This window comes from Equus asinus, chromosome 23 (assembly GCF_041296235.1).
Source record: "Equus asinus isolate D_3611 breed Donkey chromosome 23, EquAss-T2T_v2, whole genome shotgun sequence".
Taxonomy (NCBI): Eukaryota; Metazoa; Chordata; class Mammalia; order Perissodactyla; family Equidae; genus Equus; species Equus asinus.
Genome location: NC_091812.1, coordinates 18174691 through 18197076, shown reverse-complemented (window position 1 = coordinate 18197076; position 22386 = coordinate 18174691). Strand labels below are relative to the sequence as shown.

The following is a 22386-nucleotide window of genomic DNA, read 5'->3' as shown; positions in this document are numbered from 1 at the left end:
AGTTTCAGGCACTGCTAGATCCAGGGAATCAACAATTCTCTCTCTCTGCCCCATCTCTTGGCTCTACTTTCCTCTATACTGACTGCCTTCTCAGGCAGATTCTGCCCACATGGTGGTAGAGACTTGGCAGCATTGGCTCTGAGCTTAGAGCCTGCCATCCCAGTGACCTAAAGGAGAGCTCCTCTTTCCCAACAGTTATGCAAAAGCCTAAGGGCTGACTCCTACTGGCTTTCTTAAATTGTGTCACGAGGGCCTCTGGCCAAGGAATAAAATATTCTGATCATCCAGGCCTAGTTCACACACATGTATCCCTGGAAATGGAAAATGGGGTCAACTCTACTCAACACACATGGATTGAATGTGTGGAAGCAGTGGTTCCTCAAAAGGAGGTTAGAGATGCTATGTAGCCAAAAGAAGAGGGAAAGAGATCCGACAGGAAAAATGAAAGATGACCAACTCAAGTAGGAGCTGCAGGACAGCTGGGCCTCACTGTGCCTGGAACGGGTGGGAGCTAACAAGCCCACTCAGGATCTGAGGTGGTCCTATGGCTGTCCCTTCCCATCCTCTCAGCAAGAGACATCAGGGATAGTCCCCTAGGCTTCCCTGCTAGTGCAGTGCAGCTGCCTCCCGTCTCTGCTGCTTCCTAGCATTTGCCAGCCGCTGCTCACACGGTCTCTGTTACTCACATTCAGATTCCTCAAGAAGGAAGACACTGTGTGTCCAGTTATTCCACTCAGTCTTCATGCCTGGCCACCTCCCAGCAGTCCAATCATCCAAGGCAGTCACACGGCACAGATAAGGCCACCTGTGGGAAAGAAGCAGCCAGAGCCAGTTCTCTCAGACTACGTGCAAGGGCAGGATAAGGGCTCTAGAAGGAAAGCCCATTCTCTCCAATTCTGGAACACTGAAGCATCTCATACCTACAAAGAGCATCAAGAGTTCATCGATTTAAGTGCTCTACCCAGGCAGGTTTATTTCTAAGATAGATGACTATTTTCTTTCTTCTTCTTTTTATGACAGTCATCGTATCAGCCCTCCCATCTTGATTCACTGTGAGGTCCCTCCCCCATTCCTCCTTCTTCCTGTGCTTCCTCCCCGAGTCTCTATTTACAGTGGGAAGTGAAATCCTTGTTCCCACAAAACGGAAATGGATGATGACAAGATTAGTGTACTTAAGAGAACATTTGTCAGTGTTCTCCTGAAAAAAAATAGTTTGTATACCTTAACAGGACATAATGTTGCAGGAAGTGCATCAATTCCATCTTTATAACTCTCCAGGAACAGAAATTGTAAGCTTTTAATAGTGGCTCGTTAAAAGGCATAATTGTCTTTACTGTCCAGACTTTGCTTAATAGATTTCTATTGGTCTTCAGTGTAAGTACATTCTTTCCGTGTGTGTCTGTGCATGTGCGTGTGTGCATGCGTGTGTACATGATGTGCTCACATACTGTGGGATGGAAAACAACATTTTCCTTGTAAGAATCCCCCCGTACTTGAGTCAGCGCGGCCCCAGTTATTAAGTTATTCCATCAATGGCCCTTTCCCAGTAACTTTAACTTTTAACCTTTGATCAGAGATCTGGATCTCGTTAATTTGTCTTATTAACCTTCTTTTCTGGCTTTTCTCCAATTTATCCACATCTTTTTAGAAATGCTAAAACCAAAACAGTGCATTTCACTCTAGTGAGGACTCACCTGGTACCGAATGTAGCTGGCGGGTTAATACCACCGCTCTGTATCCCTGGAACGTTCTATGCATTGTGGTAGATGTGCTGCTTTTCGTTTGACTTTAACATGATAGCCCAGCTCACAACTGAGTCACAGTCTACCACGATCCATCAGCTCCAGCTCCTTTATATCTGGTGCCACTGTCTCAGACAACTGTATGCTGGCATATTTACAGACTGGATATATATATATTGCAGTTGTCCATGTTGGAGGCCAACTTCTGATTCACTTTTTTGAGTCAATATTTCTCTAATATGACAGTTACTATGAATTAGTTTTCTGTCTTTCAAAGACTTAGCATTTATAACATGCAACTTGATGTAATATGCACACATAAACCATCAGTTTTATCCCCCAAATTATTGCAAGTTTTTTAAAGGATGCAAATCAGAACATAGCCTCATGTTTTCCACTGAATGGTCGACTTAGATTCTGAACCAGGAGAGTCAGCATCGCTGCGAAAATAAAGACAGCAGCAACTGACACTCTGGCTATGAATCTTGTATTTGAGCCTGTCACTTGGTACATAATCAAAGCCCTTTCAAAGGCCAGTTACATATGATTGAGTTGATATATGCAGCATGTTGGTTTCTAGAATGTGATGAGTTCATTTCTAGTACTATCTAAGTGTTTGTGATCATTATTTGCATACAATCATTTAATTTGTTTTTATGTTTGTAGGAATGTTGGGGAGCCATCTATTGCACTCTCCTTAGTTTCTAAGATTTTATTTCTATCAAGTTCTTCCCATCTCTGAATTTATTAAAATACACCAAAGTTCACTTTTGTGAGAATTTGATAGAAGTTTCCTCTACCTTTCTTTAGAGAAGTTTCTATAAGTTAGAAGAATCATGCAGCACTGTGGCTACACCTCATTCTAGATACTTAGCTAATCATTGCCTGTGAGAACCTTATAAGAAGGTATCTGCCTTCATTCTATTGCAATTTAGCGTTGTTTTCCACATTCCCAAGAACAGGGTTGACCCATTAGTAGCCTACTGTGGTGGCTTTTATAGGAAAATTCTGTCCAATAGAAGTATAATGTGAGCCGCAAATGCAAGCCCCATTTTGTTTTAGGATTTCCTAGTATGCACATTAAAAAAGTGAAAACAGGGGCCAGCCCGGTGGAGCAGCGATTAAGTGCGCACGTTCGCTTTGGCGGCCCGGGGTTGGCAGCTTCGGATCCCAGGTGCGGACATGGCACCGCTTGGCAAGCCATGCTGTGGTAGGCATCCCACATATAAAGTAGAGGAAGATGGGCACAGATGTTAGCTCAGGGCCAGTCTTCCTCAGCAAAAAGGGGAGGATTGGCAGCAGTTAGCTCAGGGCTAATCTTCCTCAAAAAAGAAACAAGTAAAAAGAAACAGATGAAACTAATTTTATTAATATATTCTATTTATCTCAACATATCTGAATAGTATTTCAACAGATTATTAATATAAAAATATTGATGAGATGTTTTAGTCATACTAAGTTTTCAAAATCTAGTGTGTATTTTATATTTAGAGCACATCTCAATTTGGACAAGCCATATTTCAAGTGATCACTAGCCACATGTGGCTGTTGGCTATCATATGGGACACGGCAGGTCTAGAAGATATCAGAAGAGTAAACAGTCTCCATTAACAACACATCTTGACCCCATGATCCTGGCCCAGGAGATGTTAGGAACGTTGGTGAACAGCCTCATGCCTCTTGGTGGCCTCATATGGGAGTTTACTCATTGCCCTTAGATGTTCTATGCACAGTGGTGGGCTTTGCTCATAGTGAGGTCTTACCATTAATAATCTCTTTTTTTAAAAAAATCTTTCACCTTAACTCTGTTTCTATGATCCCTAAAAAATAAAAGAGAAGAATATGAGATCAGCATAAAAAAAGGAATCAATCTCTCTTTTATCTTGTGTCTCCTAAACCACCTCTGCTTTGAAATTCATGACCATTTGTGATGTCCTACAACATCCGGTCACACCACTGATTTCAAGTAAGCTCTCTTGCCTCTCCCACCAGCTTCCTATTAGCCTTAATATTTTGCTGAATAATTTCAGATGAATGTTAGTTTTCCTTTTGGGGTTTTTTTCTGACTTCTATTTTACCTTCAGTAATTTCTCAGTTCTGTGCTGAAGTTTATTTCATGCTCCTCCATCCTTCCAACTTGGAATCAGTGTGCACTCCAGGCAGTAACTTGCTGTAGCTCAGGATGAGACCTCTCCCTTGAGAATGTCTTCAGAAAGGACGGTAACCTTCGAGTGTCGGGAAATTCACCAGAAATAAGAACAAATGAAGCTACAAAGCAGATACTAGGAGTAAGAAGATGGCAGTGCTCAATGCCAGGGAAGATATGCCTGTCAAAACGAAACCTAAGTGGAGGGATTGTCAGTGAGGGAAGGTGCCACCTCATGTCCATTGCCAAGGGGCTCGGGGGACCAGCCAAGACTCCCTTAATTGAATAAAACGACAGTTAGCCATGGTACTAAAACAGAGATGATTTTTATAAATGGGGCTGATAGCAGGATTTTTCCAGCTTCTGATTACTGTCTGGCTATGGTTCCACCCTTAGAAAAATTCTATCCTTCGAGTGCCAAATTCAGAAGATGATTTTGCCCAACTCATTACTGCCATATTTTATGAATCTCTTAAAATAGAATTGAATCATAATTTAGAAAAAGGATCCAACAAGCAAAAATGGATGGGCACATAGGAATAGGCCAGGCGTGTGAGATGCACTTGCCCCATGAATAGAGAAATCTCTCTGAAATCCAAAAATGTTCCAGAAGCACAGCTTTGGGCGTTGTACTAAGAGTGAGGTCTCTTCATATAGTATTTTATTTTTGAGAAAAGGAAATACGAGATGCGTGTTAACTCTTTCAGTTTGGTGCTCCCTCTGAAAGAAAATCTTATCTTCACTCCCACTCTCCCTCTCTACCCTGCTGCCTGACATGCCCTCTTTCTCTGTGTCACACACACATGTGCGTGCACACACACACGCACACACACAGTCTAGCATTCTTGAATCAACAATACACGGCTAAAATTTGAGAATAAAGATTACATACAGAATTTGTTCATGCTCTGTGATAATGACCTAAAAGCCAAGGTCGCCTTCTTCAACTCACTGTTGAAGAGAGGCTGAGGCCTTAGAAGTAAGCTGTCCCAGCGACTCGCAGCAGCTTCCCAGTAAAGAGGCGGGATCTCCGAGGAAACCACGCAGGGCTCAGGGCTTTCAGGAGGGAAATGGCGGCCACCTCAGGAGCACTGCTGCTCTCACGTCTTGGCCACCCTCTGTGCCTTTTCCACGTGTCTTTGGCCTTCCTGGATCCTGTATGAACAAACTGAATGCAGGCCTGGGTGTGGTTTTGAATTCAAATCACCCAAATATCACTCTCTATCAGGGACTCTGGGAGGCATCCCAACTTACCACATCTCAGCCATCCTCCCAGTGACCCTGTGAAGTAGATGATATTATTACCCTCACTCTACAGAGGAGAGAACCAGAGTTCAGAGAGGTCGAGAGCAGAGCTAGGATTTGAACCTGGATCTGTTGATTTTAAGTTAGAACTTCCATTTGAGTACCACCATTGTGAGGATTTGCCTTTTGACTGAAGGAGAGCACAAAGGTTTGGGGCCAGCTCTCCGGGCAAGAGTGCGTTGGGAAGTCCCCCGTCACCATTGCATTCTCCCACCTGCTTTCTCTTCCTGGTCCTTCTTCATTTCTGTTCCTTACCTGGGCCCACATTCTACCTTTCCAGATGAATGTTCGCTTTTCATTCCTTTCCAATTCTCTTTTATCTCTAGTTGCCGCAGACCTCGTGGGTCAGGGGTTCTCTCAGTTGCCCGACCCTGCGTTAGGCAGTCAGTGATAAACAGGTGAACACAACACACTTCTACTGTCAAAGGAAGTAGTGGAGACATACACGAACTCAAAACCCTCATGCAAGTCCAAGTGTGAGAACTGCTCAGACGTGTGTGTTTTGCTCTGTGAGCCCAGAGGAAGGACCCAGTTGATGACAACTTCCACCTCCCCCATGCCCATCTCCTTGCCTCATCTGCTCTTTTTCTACTTAGACGTTCAACAAAACAAAACAGTGGTTGGATTAAAAAAAAACGGCTAAAAGCACGCTGATGGATAAAACCAACCTAAACAAATTGTCAAGACAAGTACTTCACTCTTCCCTGTGCAACAGGGATGAAAGAAATTTAATTTGCGTGGGTACAAGCCCAGTTTCCGGTGCTTCGAGGGAGCAGAGCCACAGACCCCAGGTTCTTGACCACTGTTCATTTTGTTATTAAATGAATAAATGTGCAGTTTCCATGGCAATGGCCCTATTGAAGCTTCATGACCTGTCTGAGCACTTGCTGGCCCAAATCTACTCACTTTTCAAAGCAGAATTGATGGTGCTTTCAGGGACACTTATCCGAAAAACCCACACTAAAGTAAGAATGGGGAACTCCAACACCAGACCCTTTTTTCAAATAGTATCTCCACAATTTGGTGTAAGAAGCAACTGCTTAAAGAAAACTACACCTATAATTTCTGTTTCTTTGGGTCAGATCGCCACTGGAGACAAGGCTTCAAATGCTAAAGGCAGTTAGTGAAAATGCTAGATCCTGTGACAATTGTAGCCGAAAAGACTTCGGGATCTTGCTTCTGCCTCTGCCATTGTAATGTTTCCTTGTCACTGATATGAAACAGACCCCGCATGTCCACTGGTGCCCTCCCATGTGGAGAGCAGCCCTGGGCATGGTAAATTGCACACTGAAATCTCTCCCTGTGGTGGACTTGATGATGAACGACCTGCCCCCCTTTGGGAATAAAGGACTTGCTTCCCTGGTTGTTGGAAAAGGTGCAATGGATAGTCCTCAGCTGCCAGCTCCCTCTGGGGGCTCAGTAAGTCCACTCAAGGTCACACTCCCTTCCTAGGGTTGCCCCTATCTGATGACTGTTTGATAAGGAGCTTCACAGGCTCAGCCCCCTTGGCCCAACTCAGACAAGTGTGAAGGGTCCTCCCTTCTGAGGTTCTGTTAAGCTCCACCATAGCTCACTTTCACCTCTGCCCACCCTCCCACAGGCATTAATGCCAAGAGCATGCCTTAATAAGTGTCTTGTCTTCTAATCTCCATCAGAGTCTGCTCCCAGAAACTCGACCTGTAACACATCTTCAGGTCTATAAGTTGTCCAGGTCAGGAGCATCCCCAGAGGGACAGCAGAGTCAAGGCAGCAAGCTACAAATGACCCCAGGGACCTGGCAGTGTTCTTTGGTACTGGACACAGCATTTAGTCTTGTACTCAGTGCACATCTGATGGATGACGTGCTTTCATTCTGTTCCAACGTGCAATTTAGGGGAACATGGGGTGTTTACCTTTGCCGTCTGACTTTGATAATGACCGATCGCAGTTTCTCTGGAGAAGGGATTCACGCTCTCTCATGCCACCTCTACCGGAAGGAGTCCTCTGGGCTTCCTCCTCATCCCTCAATTGAAGCAACGGTTCCCTCTCTGAATTCCTCTTTTTGCTCAGTGTTTGCTTCTCGGGGCCTTTATCCTTCATCCACAAGCATCTCTTGAATTCCTGTCATGTGCCTGGTGCTGTGTCCAGTGCTGGCAATGCAGAGAGGGAAGGCACAGTCCCTGGGCAAGGAGCTCACTGTCTATGCCAGAGACAGACAAGTAAATATGCAATTAGGATGTTTTGTGGCTGGAATATGATAGAGGTAAGTATGAGGTGTACCTAGGAGCGCCATCCAACCTAGCCTGAGGGGTGACAGCAACTAGGGGGTCAGGGAACACTTCTCAGAAAGGTGACGGCTGAGCCCAGTCCTGGAGGACTGCTGGGCATTAGCCAGGTGTATTAGTTTCCTCTGGCTGCTGTAACAAATTGCTACAAACTCACTGATTAAAACAGTGCAAATTATTTCTCTCACAGTTCTGGTAGTCAGGCATCCAAAATCAGTTTTACTAAGCTAAAATCAAGATGTCCCCAGGGCTGGCTATTTTGGAGGTTCTAGGGTAAAAAATACTTCCTTGCCTTTTCCAGCTTTTAGAGGCTACCTACATTCCTTGGCTCATGGCCCCTTCCATCTCCAAAGCCAGCAGTGTAGCATCTTCTCTCCTCTCTGATCTCTGCTTCTATCACTACATCTTCTCACTCTTGATCCTTCTACCCCTCTCTGATAAAGACCCTTATTTGTGACGACATTTGGCCCACTCTGATAATCCAGAATAATCTCCCACATCAAGATGCTTAACTTAATCACCTTTGCAGTGTCCCTTTTGCCACGTAAGGTAACATATTCATAGGTTCCAGTGATTGAGATGTGGACATTTTTAGGGGGTCTTATTCAACCTCCAACACCAGTGGCCACGTCCGAGTCAGCATTCGAGGCAGAGGGACAAACATGCACAGGCGCAGGGAGACGTGGCCCAGGGCCATTTGGCAGCTGCGGATACTTCATAGGCTTCAAGAGAGGCGTGTCAACAGATCAAGCTGGACAGAGATGCAGGGAAGCCAGGCCATTCAGGACGTTGTATTTTGAGCTTGATTTATAGTTAATTGTATACGTGACCTATCTTGCTATGTACCCATAAGTGCCTGAGGCCAGGATTTTGTCAGTGTCTTCTTCATGCCACCAGAACTCTGGTTCAGTGACTGGCACAGGACAGGAGTTCAGCACACCTGTGTGGCATCAACAAATGCCAGCTATGCCCTGCTCTGACACAGTGGTGGCAGAGTGGTCCGAGCAGAGAACTAAAGGCACACCGCCTGGCTGGCACGATCCTCGGGGTCTGCATCCTGCTGCGTGACTGGCCTTCCTGCAGCTCACTGGGTGGGGACATTTCGTGGGCAAGCAGTGTGTGTGGGAATAAGTTAAAGAAGGCTTTTTAGTGAGCTACACAATAAAACCAGCAAAATGATCGCTCTCAAAGCTGGAAGATGGGTACATGAAAGTTCATTATGCTCTTCTTTCCACTGAATATTTCTATTATGTAAAGTTTTTACAAGGTGACATGAGCGGAAGTGAACTGTGCATGGCATCCTAGCAAGTACAACAGACATCTAAATGGGAGAGAAGTCTGTGGTAATAACCGGGTCTAGACCAGGGTTAAAAGAGATGAAGACTCTAAAAAGCTCATGTCTTTCACTTAATGAGAGAACATCTGTGCAAGTGCTTCGTAAACTGCAAAGCTTTGCATACCCATAATGGACTTTTCCTCAGTTATTAATACAAATATTATTTCCTAGGAATTAGGCCATTTTCCAATCTTTTGTGTAATAAATGCAATGAATTTCCTTCTCATCAAGGAACCTCAGATACTGCTGAAGTAATTCTTTCTCAATGTCACCTTCCCTTTGATGTCCTCAGATTAAGATGTGTTGGTTTTCTCCCCTCTCTGCCCCTCGTCCTCAGACACTGAAGGACGCCAGTGACAATGCACGCAAGGACTTCCACCGCGAGGCCGAGCTATTGACCAACCTCCAGCACGAGCACATCGTCAAGTTCTACGGCGTCTGCGTAGAGGGCGACCCGCTCATCATGGTCTTTGAGTACATGAAGCATGGGGACCTCAATAAGTTCCTCAGGTACAGTGGGGGACGACGAGGGAGGTGGGCTCGAAGATGGAGTTGGCCTTCATGGTTCACACAGCCTGAGGGTGAGGATGGGAGTTCCTGGGAAGGGTCAAGGGACCACTGGATCTTTCTCTGGAAAAGTCTGTCCCGGTGATAACACCAACACATGCCAGAAAGAAATGGAGGCCACAGCATTGCTCTTTTCCTTAATCGACTAGCTCTGCGCAGTGTGATGCTACTGAGTCAGCTCAGTTCCACCCAGATTTATTGAATATTTGCTAAGTGGCTGGCATGTGACATGTGCTTTTGAGATGGGCCTTAGAGGATCTGTAGGAGTTTGCTAGGTGCAGGAAACAGTAAGAGCTAAGGCTCCAAGGTGTTACAGTGAAAGGTTGGTCAGGAAAGAGTGGAGGGTCTGGAGTTTCAGACCACAGAAGGGGCCCGGGGAGGGGAGGTGGACAAGGAGCTAAGAGGAGTCAAAGCTGGAAGGGTCATCTTTGGACTTTATTCTGAGGACAAAAACAAGAATCAGGAGGTTCATCGGTCAGAGGATCTAGTGAAGAGAACAGAATCCAATGAGCAAAAGGTCTAGAAAGAAGGAGGGAAAATGGCATTTGGCGGGACCACTGCAGACTCAGGGTTGTGGCAATTGCTGAGACCCTGAGGTCATGAAAAGATGGACAGCTGCAACTTGAGGGGCTTTGTGGCAAGCAGGGTCATTGGAGGAAGGCAAGACAAGGAAGGGGAAAAGGTTGACTATAAAAGGAGTCGTTGGGTTATTACATAGGTTTGCGTCACTTGGATTTCTAGCGTGGGCCTAAATGCGTTTTAGTTCAGCAGTGGGCTCTCAGGAAGTCCCCTCCCTCGGTGATGGGTACAGGGGCCGGGGAGGGGCCACAGGACAGAGAGAGTGAGAGAGGGCTTAGGGTGAGATAACCCAGGAGGAAAGGTCAAGTTGCTTGGAAACAGGGAGGCTGACTTTCAAAATAAAAGAGGTTGTAGTAAAGTGATGCGGGCCGGATGTTAGGCCTCCAGACAGAGCTGAAGTTGAACGTCAGCTCCGACTTTTGTTAACTGAGTGACCTTGGGCAAGTCTCTTAGCTCTTCTGGTGATAATATTGAGCCAGCAGGGCTGGCATGAGGATTGAATTAGAATAAGTATAGAAAGGTCCTAGAATCAGAGCAAATAGGAAGTTTTCAAAAAGCAGAAGCTTGAATTCTGCTAGTAATGATTTCTACTAGTAAACCGGCTGCCTTGGTAAGAGAAATGGCAAGGAGGGCTGAGTTTGATAGTCTCCTGGCCAGGGCCCATCCCGAGGGTTCTTATTCCGCATCAACCACGGGAGAGCAGAAGGGCACTGATCAGAGACTGGTGAAGGAAACCAGTGGCACCTGTACTTGCATTAAACAGAAGCACGAGTGGAAGTCGCTCGTTTACGATGGTGACCTGTGAAGAGTTAGTGGTCCTAGTAGTGAGCGCCCGGAGACCATTTCTCCTTCCTATTCTGCATCAGCCGCTGTGTCTCTGAGGTGTGTCTCCAGCCTACCTGCCCTCAGTCACCTCGACTCTCCGGTGGGTCTGAGTTAGATCCTCTCTAAGTCATGTCTGGCTCTAACATGCTGTTTTCTTTAAAATACAGCTGTCTGTCATCTTTGAAAGGTTAGCAGATGTGCTGCCTGTGACATCTTGATCGCTAGTGGAATTTAGGAGAAACAGGAAAGATGTTAGGGGCAGGTGACCGTTTGCACCTGTCCTTGCTGGCCTCCATTTCCTCACTTGTAAGAGGGGTGTAATAATCTCCCCGTCAAGGGCCAGTGTTAGGACTGTTGCGATGGGAGGCAATCAACAGATGTTGCCCCCACTACCCTTCTTCTCTGCCACATTTCCTCTTTATTTTGGCTGAGGGATCCACAATCCTGGGAAGTTACACCTTTCATGTTATGGCAACACCTAAACCTCTCTGTCCTCCAGTTTGCGTGACCACTGGAGAGAGCTATCAACAGAAATCAGCACAGTAGCTTCATGCAGCCACTGGAACACTCATAAAGTGTGCAGTTTGAGTAATAAGCCAATCGCTGAGAGAACACTGGAAGGCAAGAGCGTACCACTGTGTTTAGAAATGTCATCACATGGTTTGTGCCGTCTGGATCACGCTCACTGCCTCTAGCCCCGTGAATACACATGTCATTGAGTTCTCCTCTCCTGGGATGGGTCCCTGTGCTCTGCTTTGCCGATGATCGGATGAGGGAATGCCAGGTGCGATTAGGAATATGTAGCCAATTCACAGTGTTCGGAGCCTCTCACCCTAATAATGCGTTATCCAACGTCAGCAAAGCTTTTCTTATAGGTGGTGGGAGAGAGGGTGACGGCAGCTTCTGCATGTCAGATCTAATGTAAAAAGAAGCTGAATTTGGTTCAGGTCCAGCTGCTCACAGAAGAAATACCTTTTCCTTATTCCCATGTTCTAGGCTACTTCTCTAACTACAAATGGTGTTTTCCCCAAACTGTAGCACGATAAATCCAAATGTACTCACCTGGACGCGATTAAACGCTCCTGTGAGCTCAGACTGCGCACGTGAACAGAAGCGTGTACTTGCACACGTGTGTGTCTGTTGGTTCTTTCACTTTTGGCTCTGTCCACCTCTCCCTGCTCTCCTTCCTCCTTCTGAAGAGAGGCACTCGGTTGTCCCTCAGCATCTTGCACAGGGCATGGAGCTACTGGGAACCTCTGCTCAATTTCAGAATCTGCTGAACTCGGGGAACGAGAAGTTTTCCAAGCCAAGAGTCATGTTCTCAGGCCTAATGATGGGCTGTGAGCTACTGTCTGTTCTCTCTTTTTGGAAGGGAACCAAGACCTTAGATTGCCATGAACGTGTCCCCAAGTGTCATTGGCACTGCCCTGTAAAAACTTATGTCTAGAGTCATCTTCCCACCTTTTTATTAATCCGGAAGCCATACGCTGAGTACCAATATGGCCAAGCCCTCTGCCAGGTTGGCTGGGATAGGAGGAGAAAAACACAGTCCTTGCTTTCAAGGAGACTGCAGTTTTTCCTCTCAGAAGGCCTCCTGAATTCCCTTCCGATGAAGGCAAGATAGATAAGGTATTTTCAAGCAATAACATGGCTAATGTTTATTGAGCCTTTCAATTTATTGAGCTAATATTTTCTGAGCATTTTAAACGTTTTAACTTGTATAAAGTTAATAAACTATTATTACCATTGTTCCCACTTTACGGTTGAAGAAACTGAGTCACACAACTAGTGAGCCACAGAGCTGGGATGCAAACTCATGGCCACAGGCTGCAAAACCCATGGTCTTAACCACGGCAGTACTTCCTCTTGAGGTGGCTGTGAAAATATCAGAGGGAACGTAGTGTGCTATGGAATTCCAGAGCCAGCAGAGTGTGGCTCAGCACCCACCTCCACCCAGCCTGGGAGAGAACCAGCGGAGCAGAGGGAGAGCCCGCCCCGGAGAAGCCCCCCGACCCTCCCTGGTCCTCGAGCTGGGCTGCTGCTGCTCTCCCCTCTTAGTCGGTGTGCTCCTGGCGGAGGGGAGACGGGTCCTTACCTCCAAGAGCTGCAGGGGGCCCGGGGCGTGAAGCAGAGGGCTGTGGTACTAACTTAGTTATGCTCTTCTCAGGAACTTGTTGAGAAGACTCGCCTGCCCTCTTTTTACAGCAGGGCTTTCTGCTCAAGAAAAGCATCCAGAGGTTTCTCCTGTTAAAAGGAGCCTTGTTCAAATACCCAGCAGCAAGCAGGAGAAACGACTGGTAAAAATGCAGGATCCTGCCCCAACCCACACAGGACAACACGAGCGCAGAGGGTGGTGGAGGGCCGCCAGCTCCCTGGCGCCTTCACCGCGTGAGGCTGCAGAAGGGGGTTTTGTGCAGAGGTGGCCTTTTGCGCTGGCCTCTGACTTTTCCTCTTCCCTGGAGTCTTTGCAGTGGACAGATTCTTACAGACTCTAGATTTCTGGGGCTGAAATAAGGCTATGGCAAATCAACAACTTATTTCACTCTTTGAACTAAATCTAAGAAGATTTCGCCGTGGCCTGGAGTCTCTGGGTATTTTGGGATTTCTCATAGTTTATACTCCCCCAGGCCCCTCTCCTGGTGATGAGGTCACAGCCAGGGCTTTGCCTCCTGTGATGAGTGAAAACATTCTCACTTCCCCTTCCCCCGGAGAGCTGCGAAGGGCTGGGCTTGTGTAACCTTAGTGAGGCGGGAAGAGCCAACTCTTCAGTGTCCCCAAGAGCCTGTCACAGGCCAGTTGCATAAAGAAACACCCAGAGGATAAGCCATGTTTTCATGTCACCTTTCAATTTCTTTTTTAAAGAGGACCTTGTCTGCAAAGTCTTTCTCTGGCTTTCCAATGAAAAGCCACAACATACACGCTGGCATCGTGAGCTCAGGAAGGGGCAGTTAGGACCCTCGCTTTACAGATTGTGGAGACAGGCCCAGAGAGGCGCTGTAGCTCCCCCAAGGTCACAGCTAGTGTGTTAGGACAGGATTCAAATTCAGTTCTGACACCCAGATTCTTGGCCACTGTGCTGCAAGACTTCTTAACTCCGGTAGGAGATCTGAGCTGAAGAGAGCCAGGCATCTCCCCAGGACTGGTTCTCCTGTGACAAGAGGCAGGCGGAGGCTGTGGCTTGAATGGAGGTAAAATGTGTTAGGACTTGCCTTGTACAAAAACAGGAAGCTCCTCCCTAGGAACGGTTAAATCCAGATATTTAGAGATAGCAGGGACCAGCACAATACCCCTTTGTATTTTTGGCTAATGGGAAGTTACCGACTGGAGAAGTCAAAAGGCTTCCTTGGATCACGGTGCTGGAAAAGTCCCCACCTCCTTGTCCAGTGCTTCTTCTCTGACAATACAAGAAGGAGAGGTCTGGTCACCGTCTCTTTGGGGGATGACCGTGGGCTGTGGCCGTGACGGAAGGGGTATCCTCAGCACCCTAGAAAGCGCATCCAAGGTTGGGTGGCAGTACGGGAGAGAGGGTAGAGCCGGGCGTTCTTGGATAATTCTGGCTCTCTCATTTTCAAATGCTCCTACAGTTCTGGAACTCTGCAGGTTTAAAATTCATTTCAATCCTCTATATTTAAGTGCTTCAAACTGTCCTGAAGGAGATCTTCCTTATTTGCCTTCCAGAGGGAAGAGCCCTTTGACACCCCGCCCCGCCCCGCCCCCGTAGCCCCGTCCCGCAGTGAAGGCCGCCTGTACTCCTTGCTCTGCAGCGCCCCCTCAGGCCGTCAGGGGCAGCGACACCAGTCTCTGCAGGTTTCTAGAGTGAGGACTGCCAGGTCTGATGGTGACATCTCAAAACTCAGAGCTGTCCCTCCCTGAAGCACAGGCCAGTGTTTAGATGCCTTAAGTTGTCACACAGCTGGGAGAAGGCCGGGTGTGTAAGTCAGAAAAAGAAGGTATAAAATATCATACTCCCCGCCTTGCATAGCATAAAGAATAAAACTCGCCCCAATGATGGAATAAATGTGTTATGATTCAAAGAACTCTCCTATGGGTGGCCAGGGCACGTGTTGAGCTGGGGGGAGGGGGGGCGGGGGGGATGGGGAGAAGGGGGCAGGGGAAGGGCAAAAGGAGATGTAATTTTTCACCAGGAATGAATGTCCAGGCGGAGGATGCGCTGGGATTCCGCTGCTTTGGGCTGAGGGAGAGGCGGGTGGCTTGGAAGCCATGCCTGGCGGCAGAGCAGGTGCAGCGAGGGAGACCACAGCTGCCAGCTCTGGTGTTGGAGGGAGCCCTCTGGAAGGACGGCCTGGTTGGGGTTGCTCCGCTGCAGCGTGTGGCTTGGAGGGGAGGGGGCTCTCACTGGGGGCTTTGACCTGCCCTCTAGGAGAGTCAACCCCCGCCATGTTCTGTTTTGTTTTGTGTTTTTGTTTTCTGCTTCAGTCGCCCACTGCTTCTCAGGTCAGGCGCTCTGGTCAGGCGCTCTGACAGCAGCATCCTTCCAGAGCCCCTAAAACATAAACCTGTGTGTTGAGGGGGTGTCATTTAGGCCCACATGGCCTTGGGAAGTCTCTGGGCAATGGAGCGCGGGTGCTCCTGAGGCCACAGAGGTACAGCTGTGGTGAGGAATCTTTCCCTCCTCTTATGCGGTCAGGCAGCGCCTTTTAACACCAGGCACTGATGGGGGAGAAGCGACCCCTTGAGGCAAAGAGCTGAGGCTCCAGCAACGCCTTCTGCATCCTCCCCAGGGCACACGGACCTGACGCCGTGCTGATGGCCGAAGGCAACCCGCCGACCGAGCTGACGCAGTCGCAGATGCTGCACATCGCTCAGCAGATCGCCGCGGGCATGGTCTACCTGGCCTCCCAGCACTTCGTGCACCGGGACCTGGCCACCCGCAACTGCCTGGTGGGCGAGAACCTCCTGGTGAAGATTGGGGACTTCGGGATGTCCCGGGACGTGTACAGCACCGACTACTACAGGGTAAGCAGCCACGCCCTTGGGGAGACCCTCCTTGTCTTAGTTTGGGGGCTGCCATAACAAAATACCCCAGACTACGTGGCTTAAACAACAGAGATTTATTTTCCCACAATTCTGGAGGCTGGACGTCCATGATCAAGGGGACAGTGTGGTTGATTTCTTCTCGTGCTTTTCTCCTTGGTTTCCAGACAGCGCCTTCTCTCTGTGCCTGACACAGTCCTCTCTCTGTGAGCTCATGCGTCCCCGGTGTTCCTCTGTCCTCTTCTTATAAGGACACCAGTCAGATAGGATTCGGGCCCACCCAACAGCCTCATTTTAACTTAATCACCTCTTTGAAGGCCCTGTCTCCACGTGCAGTCACATTCTGAGGTGCTGGGGGTTAAGACGTCAACCAATGAATTTGGGGGGAACAGTTCAGCCCACAGCACCGGGCCACTCTTTCCATGGCTCTCTAGAGCAGGGTGTGACATCTCCAAGAGAAAAGTCCTCAGCATGAGAATTCTGCCAGGGGAACCCAAGGGGTTGGGGGAATTCCTAGTGGGCATGAGGCTAAAGTATTTTGAGGTTTGGATTTGATTTGTGAAATTATGCCTGGAGCCTTTGTTTGAAGTTTGACCTAAGATGAACTTGTTCACATGACTAATAATACATTAGACCTTGGAAATTCCCACACAGAACCTCCTTGGCTGAAAGTGAATTAGCTGGTGGCCATCTTGGTGAGATATAAATGGTTCTGTCCTGCCTGCTCCTGAACAGTCTTCCCCAGCCTGCCTGGGGTTCCCCCACCAGAGGCGCTAAGAGCGAGACTTATAGACAGGAATTCAGATCCCCTGATTACCTGGAATTGGCCCCTGTGGCATGTTAGATTTGTTAATTGAGATCTTGGCACTTAAGTACGAGAGAAAAGGGATGCGTCTGGAGACCTTGAAGTCTTGATAGTCTAAAATGAAGGTTTGGGGTAATGATTGTTGTTTTGCTTGACTTTCAAGAGGAGAGGAAGTAAAAGGAATAAATGTGCTGGATATATATAGCCTAAGAAGATAAAGCACGTAACTCAAGTAAGTTTCGTGATAGGTAGGGCTGGTGAAGAACCTGCCTCTCCTGGCCTTTGCTCTTCCCTGTGTGATTTATTTTGGAGGAGGAGCCTTCTCTGTTTCTTTCCTAGACCCCTCCCTGCAGCCTCCCTCACCTCCAATGCCTCTGATTCTCAGCTCAGTCAACTTTGCTGCAATGAGTCTAAGAAAATGAATCCGTTGCCTTATTGCACATCCTTCTGTAGATTGTTTTGTGGGGCTGCTTAGTTTGTCAGCTTGATAAGCCTTGTCCAATTTTGTATGGAAGAAGGAGTGGAGACCAAATTGTAAAGAATTCTCTTGAGTGTATTTGTAGAAAACATGGGCATGGTCTTAACTTCAGGTTTTCAAAATAGAGTTCGAAGCATGTGTCCTGACTGTAGCAGTATCTAGTTTGTTCCAGATATCTAAAACATGGATAAAGATCTTACCTAGCAATGGAAGCATCTCCTCTGTTAGCTGTGCTTCTGGGTGGGAGGTTGGGGTGGGGGGGGGGTCTCCCTGTCTCAGGAGACAAAGAAATACATGGGTGCTTCCCTGAGGAAAACACGACTGATCTTGATGAGCGTCTAAGGGAGAAGCATGTGGCCCGAGCAATGGCTTCCTCTGTGGCAGGGAGTTAATAAAGGTTTCAGAGGGCTTGACACAAAATAAGTGCTCAAAAAATGTTCTCAAACTTATCATTCTCCAAATCAATAAAGTTATGATTCATTCCCAAAGCCAAGATGAACTAGGTGGACGCCAACGTCCTCTTCTACAATCTCTAGAAAAATAGATCAGAGGAAAAAGACTGAAAAATTCCACAATAAGAAGACAAATCACCCAATTAAAAAATCAGTGAAGGATTTAAGTAGAGGTGTCTCCAAAGAAGATACACAAATGGCCAATAGCACATTAAAAGATGCTCGACATCCTTAGTCATTAGGGAACTGTAAGTTAAAGCCACAGGAGATACCACTCCACACACTGGGATGCTGTAATCAAAAGGCAGCCAATAACCCGTGTTAACCAGGATGTGGAGAAATCGGAACCCTCGTAAACTGCTGATGGGACGTAAAATGGTGCAGCTGCTTTGGAAAACAGTTTGGCAGTTCCTCAAAAGGCTTGACACAGAGTCACCAAACCAACAATTCCACTCCTAGGCATATACCTAAGAGAACTGAAATCATATGTTCACCCAAAAAACTTGTGTGTGAATGTTCGAGCAGCATTATTCGTAATAGCTAAAAAATGGAAACAACTTAAGTGTCCATCAACTGACGTATGGATAAACAAAATGTGGTATATTCATACCATGGAATATCATTCATCAATAAAAAGGAACGAAGTGTTGGTACATGCTACAACATGGATGAACTTTGAAAACATTATGGTAAGTGAAAGAACCCAGACTCAAAAGTTCACATATCATATGATCCTATTTATATGAAATGTCCAGAATAGGCAAATCCATAGAGACAGAAAGTAGATTAGTGGTGGCCTAGTGCTGGGGGAATGGAGAATGACAAGTGACTACTACTGGATGTAGAGTTTCTTTTTCGGGTGATGAAAATGTTCTAGAATTGTATAGTGGTAATGGTTATTTAGTATATTTATAAATATACTAAAAACCACTGAATGGTATACTTTAAAAGGGTAAGAATTATAGTAATATAAATTATGTTTTAATGAAAAAAAGCCTGAAAAGGAAAATATTAGCAAAATAGTCACCATGATTATGAAGATAAGAAGCTAGTTTTGGTCATTTACACATTATAAAAACACTCGTTAGTCATCTACTATGTTTTCTTATGATTTGCTAAAAAAAAATTCTCCACTTAAGTGACATTTTCCTGAAGTACTCTCTTCTGAATTGGTGGGATGAAATAATGATTCCCAGTTCCTTTATTAGTTAAACGTTCACGAAACTATCCCAGTCATTAACAAATGTGCTTCAGATGCCACACATTTAACCCCTCCCCGTGGTCACTACTCAGTTGCAGCTGGAGGGTTTGTGCGTTCACTTGGTTCATTGTTGTTCCCACTGAGGATGAGGAAAAAGAACCAGGCTTCCATTAGCTTCTGTTAAAGGTAAGGATGGGCAGCAGCTGGTAGGAAAAGGGATGGTGGACGTAGGACCTGACAATTCAATAGTAGCCTAGGAGAACAAAGAAATTATGGCTTGTATTCTGCCTTCTCTAAAATTTCAAAGGTGTGGTCCACCTTTTGGTGCCATGACAGTTTTTATCATCGTAGAACTCATTTGTAGAATATTTTTTCTTATTAAAATATCAAAAGCTTATCAGTGGGGTCCATTCTGTTTACTGGGCACATGGACAAGCAGAAGCTGTTGCTGTTTTACAGGTGAACTCCATGCACCTTGCAGTGGCCATTTCCCTGCACACTCCTGCTGTCACAGAAGCTCTCCACCTTGGATCGTCCACAAGCTTAGCTTTAACCCCTCCCCGTCGTGGTGTCTCTTCATCTTTCCTGTTACAGCAGCTGGGGAATGTGTCCTCCTTATAGCTTGGGTTTCCCATTTGCCAGCACCTTAAGTAAGTTTTTCTTCATTATTCTCTTCCTGTGCTCTCCAAAAGCCTGCATCAAACCCCAAAGTGGGGAGCTTCTGTAGCTGATGTGGGTTGTCAGCACCAATGTAAAACATTGCTTCTGCCATAGTCATGGGAGAGGATTTTTGTGTTAACCAAGGCTTTATCATGTGGGAGGGCAGTGATTAGGCCTGGAGTCAACTAGACTGAGGAGAAACATGTTCCTTATCTTTAAGCAAGAACCAGTTCCAGTGGCAGCCTGAGCCTTCTGCTCGTGGTGGCTTGTGAGCGGCCTTGTGGGGTGGCCATGGCTCTATGCAATCCGTGGTAGGAGGGGCATGTGGCAGCTGTTTCTCCATCACAGGGGAGCTGGCAGCACCAGGAAATGCCTGCCTCGAGGCTCCCACCCTGTTGCAGCTGAGCTAATTATATCTTCCCAATGAAGGGAGGAATCGGAACACTACATTTGCATTGCAACAGCCTGATATGGCGGGTCCAAAATTACTCCAGCATTTATGTTCTCTGAATTGTTTTAGTTAGCAGCTCTGCAATACCAATCTTTTATTTTGTTTTTATTCCTTCTCTCCACTGGCAAAACCTGACACGCAGGAACTATCTGAAACAGATTTCTGTCACATTCTGCCTGTCAGGCACCTAGGATCTCACTCTATTTGGCCATTACTGTTCCACAGTGGATCCACCGACGTTTTATTAACGTGCGCTTTGGTGGTTTTCCCTATGTGGTTCCAACATGTGCTTAAAATGAGCATGATCGGTTAGTGAGAAGAGAGCCCTAGACATCTGAAATCCTAGCTTTTAAATCTTGTTCTCCTCTGGGCTTTAGTTTTATGTTGGGATGGTAAGAAATTCTATCCTTTAATTCATCTTCCACTTAAGAAGAAAAGAAAAAGAAGCAGAATAGGCAAATTGATTTATGGTGGATATTTAAAGAAGCAAATGAAAATAACTTAGCTAAGCAAGGCCACAGTCAGCATCCTAAAGTGTTGAAATGATATCAGCAACCAAGTCCAGGAAATCACGTGTAGGTACTCCACACCAGGCTAGACACTGCAGAGGGAAACAAGACAGGCTGAACCAAAATCAGCTGAGATGACAAGTAGCCAAAAAGACTGACTTGAACTTCAGCACCTTTCTCCTTACCCTGTCCACCTGGAGTAGGAGGGGTGATGAGCTGGAAACACAAGGGAGAGGAGAAGGCTCAGGTATTTTAAGAACAGGACAAGCACATAAGAAATGATCAGGAGTTAACTTTCATACGCTGGTCTTTGAAAAGAATGTGTTTATTTTTTAAGGAATATTTTCATGTAGTGTGAACATTTCTAGACAGGTAGATAAATAGATAACTAGATGATAGGTAGATACGTAGATATTAGGTAGATGGATGGATAGATGATAGATTGTTAGATGATAGATAGATGACAGTAGGTAGATCAATCGATCTTGACTCATTCCACACATGTTTTTAGTATGTTGTCATGTGAAGTGCCAATGGCGTGCCCTCTGTGAGGAGCGGCATTGCATCTGCTTGGTGAACGCCTGCTAATCCTGAAAGGGCACTTCCAGTTTCACCTCCTCCCTGACTTCCTCCAAGCAGAGTAATTGCTCACAAATCTGTGACCCCTCAGTACTTCATATAAATGGGCACTACAGCCTGTGGCATCGTGGGAATTTGTTCACATATGCATCTTCTCACTCACGTGGGAGCAGGGAGAGAAGACGTTTTATACATCTTTGTATCTGCGCAGACTGGCAGAGTGCACGATACATACCAGGAGGTCAGTAAATGATTGCTGAGCAGGACACAAGTCAGGAAAAGCCTTTCTGAGTGAGTCTTTTTAGCCCCGTAGATGAATACAGAAGAGCCTCAGATTTGCAGGTGGTTCCTAGCTCTGAGGCTGGGAGCACTGACTCCAGGAAATAAAGCTCAGGATAGAAGAACATCCTCATCTCAGAAAATTTCTTTTCAGTAGAAAGCCCAGAGCTAAAACTTATTTGCATTTATACTATAGTAGAGAAACTTTCTCTGCCATACTCTGTCTGGAACGCTTGAACCCAGGCACAGTGTTTATTTTGAGCCCACACAAGCCCTTCCTGGAAGAGCAATGTCTCCTATGTCATCAACTCTCTTTTGCATGTGCCATTTCCTTATTTTCCCCTTAATACGTGATACTGACACAATGACTCTTAACTTGCGTATAAACAATTATAGACCTTTCTGTTTGCGTTCTTTTGATTAAAGTGGCCCCAGAAACATAAGACGTTGTTTATTTTATGAAATTGTCTTCAATTTATGCCTCATACAACACTGAGAGAGAGCACAGTTCAGAGGAACCTGTCTGCGGGGGAGAAATCAGAACATTGAGTTCAGATTAATTCTATATTAAACTAGATTTACATAAATTGTTTCAAGATTCTAAATTGGTTTAATGTGTACTCAAGCCTTCCTAAGAACCTTGTGCATATGCTTCGGCGTTGGAGCAAGAGAGTGTGTGTCATTTGTGCATTTATTCAGTACACATTTTTGAAGCAACTACTGTGCACTAGGTGCTGTACTGAAAGCGTCCAGATGAAAAAAGCGACTGGAGCTGTGGCTGGGAGGAGTTCTCAGACATTTCAATGCAGTGTAATGAATGCTGTAACAGAGATATGCACTGGGAACCCTAAAGAGGAAGCCACCAGCCTGCTTTAGGAAATCAGAGTAAGGCTCATAGAGACATGACATTTGAGCTGATATTTAAGATCTGAACCCCAAATTGTACTATTGGCAGGAAGGCCCTGGGCCAGAAGGGGAGGGAGGCATTCTTGGCTTAGGAGGTAGCGCATGAAAAGAGATTGCGGTGTAAACATCACAGTGTGTGGCCAGGGAATGGGAACTCCTTTGCATGTGTCTGAGGCTGACAATGTAGGCTATTGAGGCCATCATCAGATTGCACAGGGGCCTGTTTGCCATGCCAAGACTTTGGATTTGGTCCTTTTGGCATCAGGGAGCCACTGAGAGATGTTACGGTAGAAAGTGGCATGTCACA

The 22386-nt window shown here is 46.3% G+C and overlaps 1 protein-coding gene and 1 long non-coding RNA gene across 5 annotated transcripts in view; one reads left to right on the top strand and one right to left on the bottom strand.

The window, feature by feature from the left end:
• The window catches only part of NTRK2 (neurotrophic receptor tyrosine kinase 2), a 346251-nt gene that overhangs the window by 256296 nt on the left and 67569 nt on the right, over positions 1–22386 (top strand). For all 4 annotated transcript variants that reach the window (XM_014827013.3, XM_070496002.1, XM_070496004.1 and 1 more), the window contains 2 exons: positions 9131–9303; positions 15507–15741. In XM_014827013.3, coding sequence (XP_014682499.1) covers positions 9131–9303; positions 15507–15741 — 408 coding nt within the window. The remainder of the gene's footprint in view (positions 1–9130; positions 9304–15506; positions 15742–22386) is intronic.
• LOC139041695 (uncharacterized) lies at positions 3010–8254 on the bottom strand. The gene is made up of 3 exons (XR_011497372.1): positions 4841–8254; positions 3821–3967; positions 3010–3562 (listed from the first exon to the last, which is right to left on the bottom strand). It is a non-coding gene; the product is annotated as an uncharacterized lncRNA (long non-coding RNA).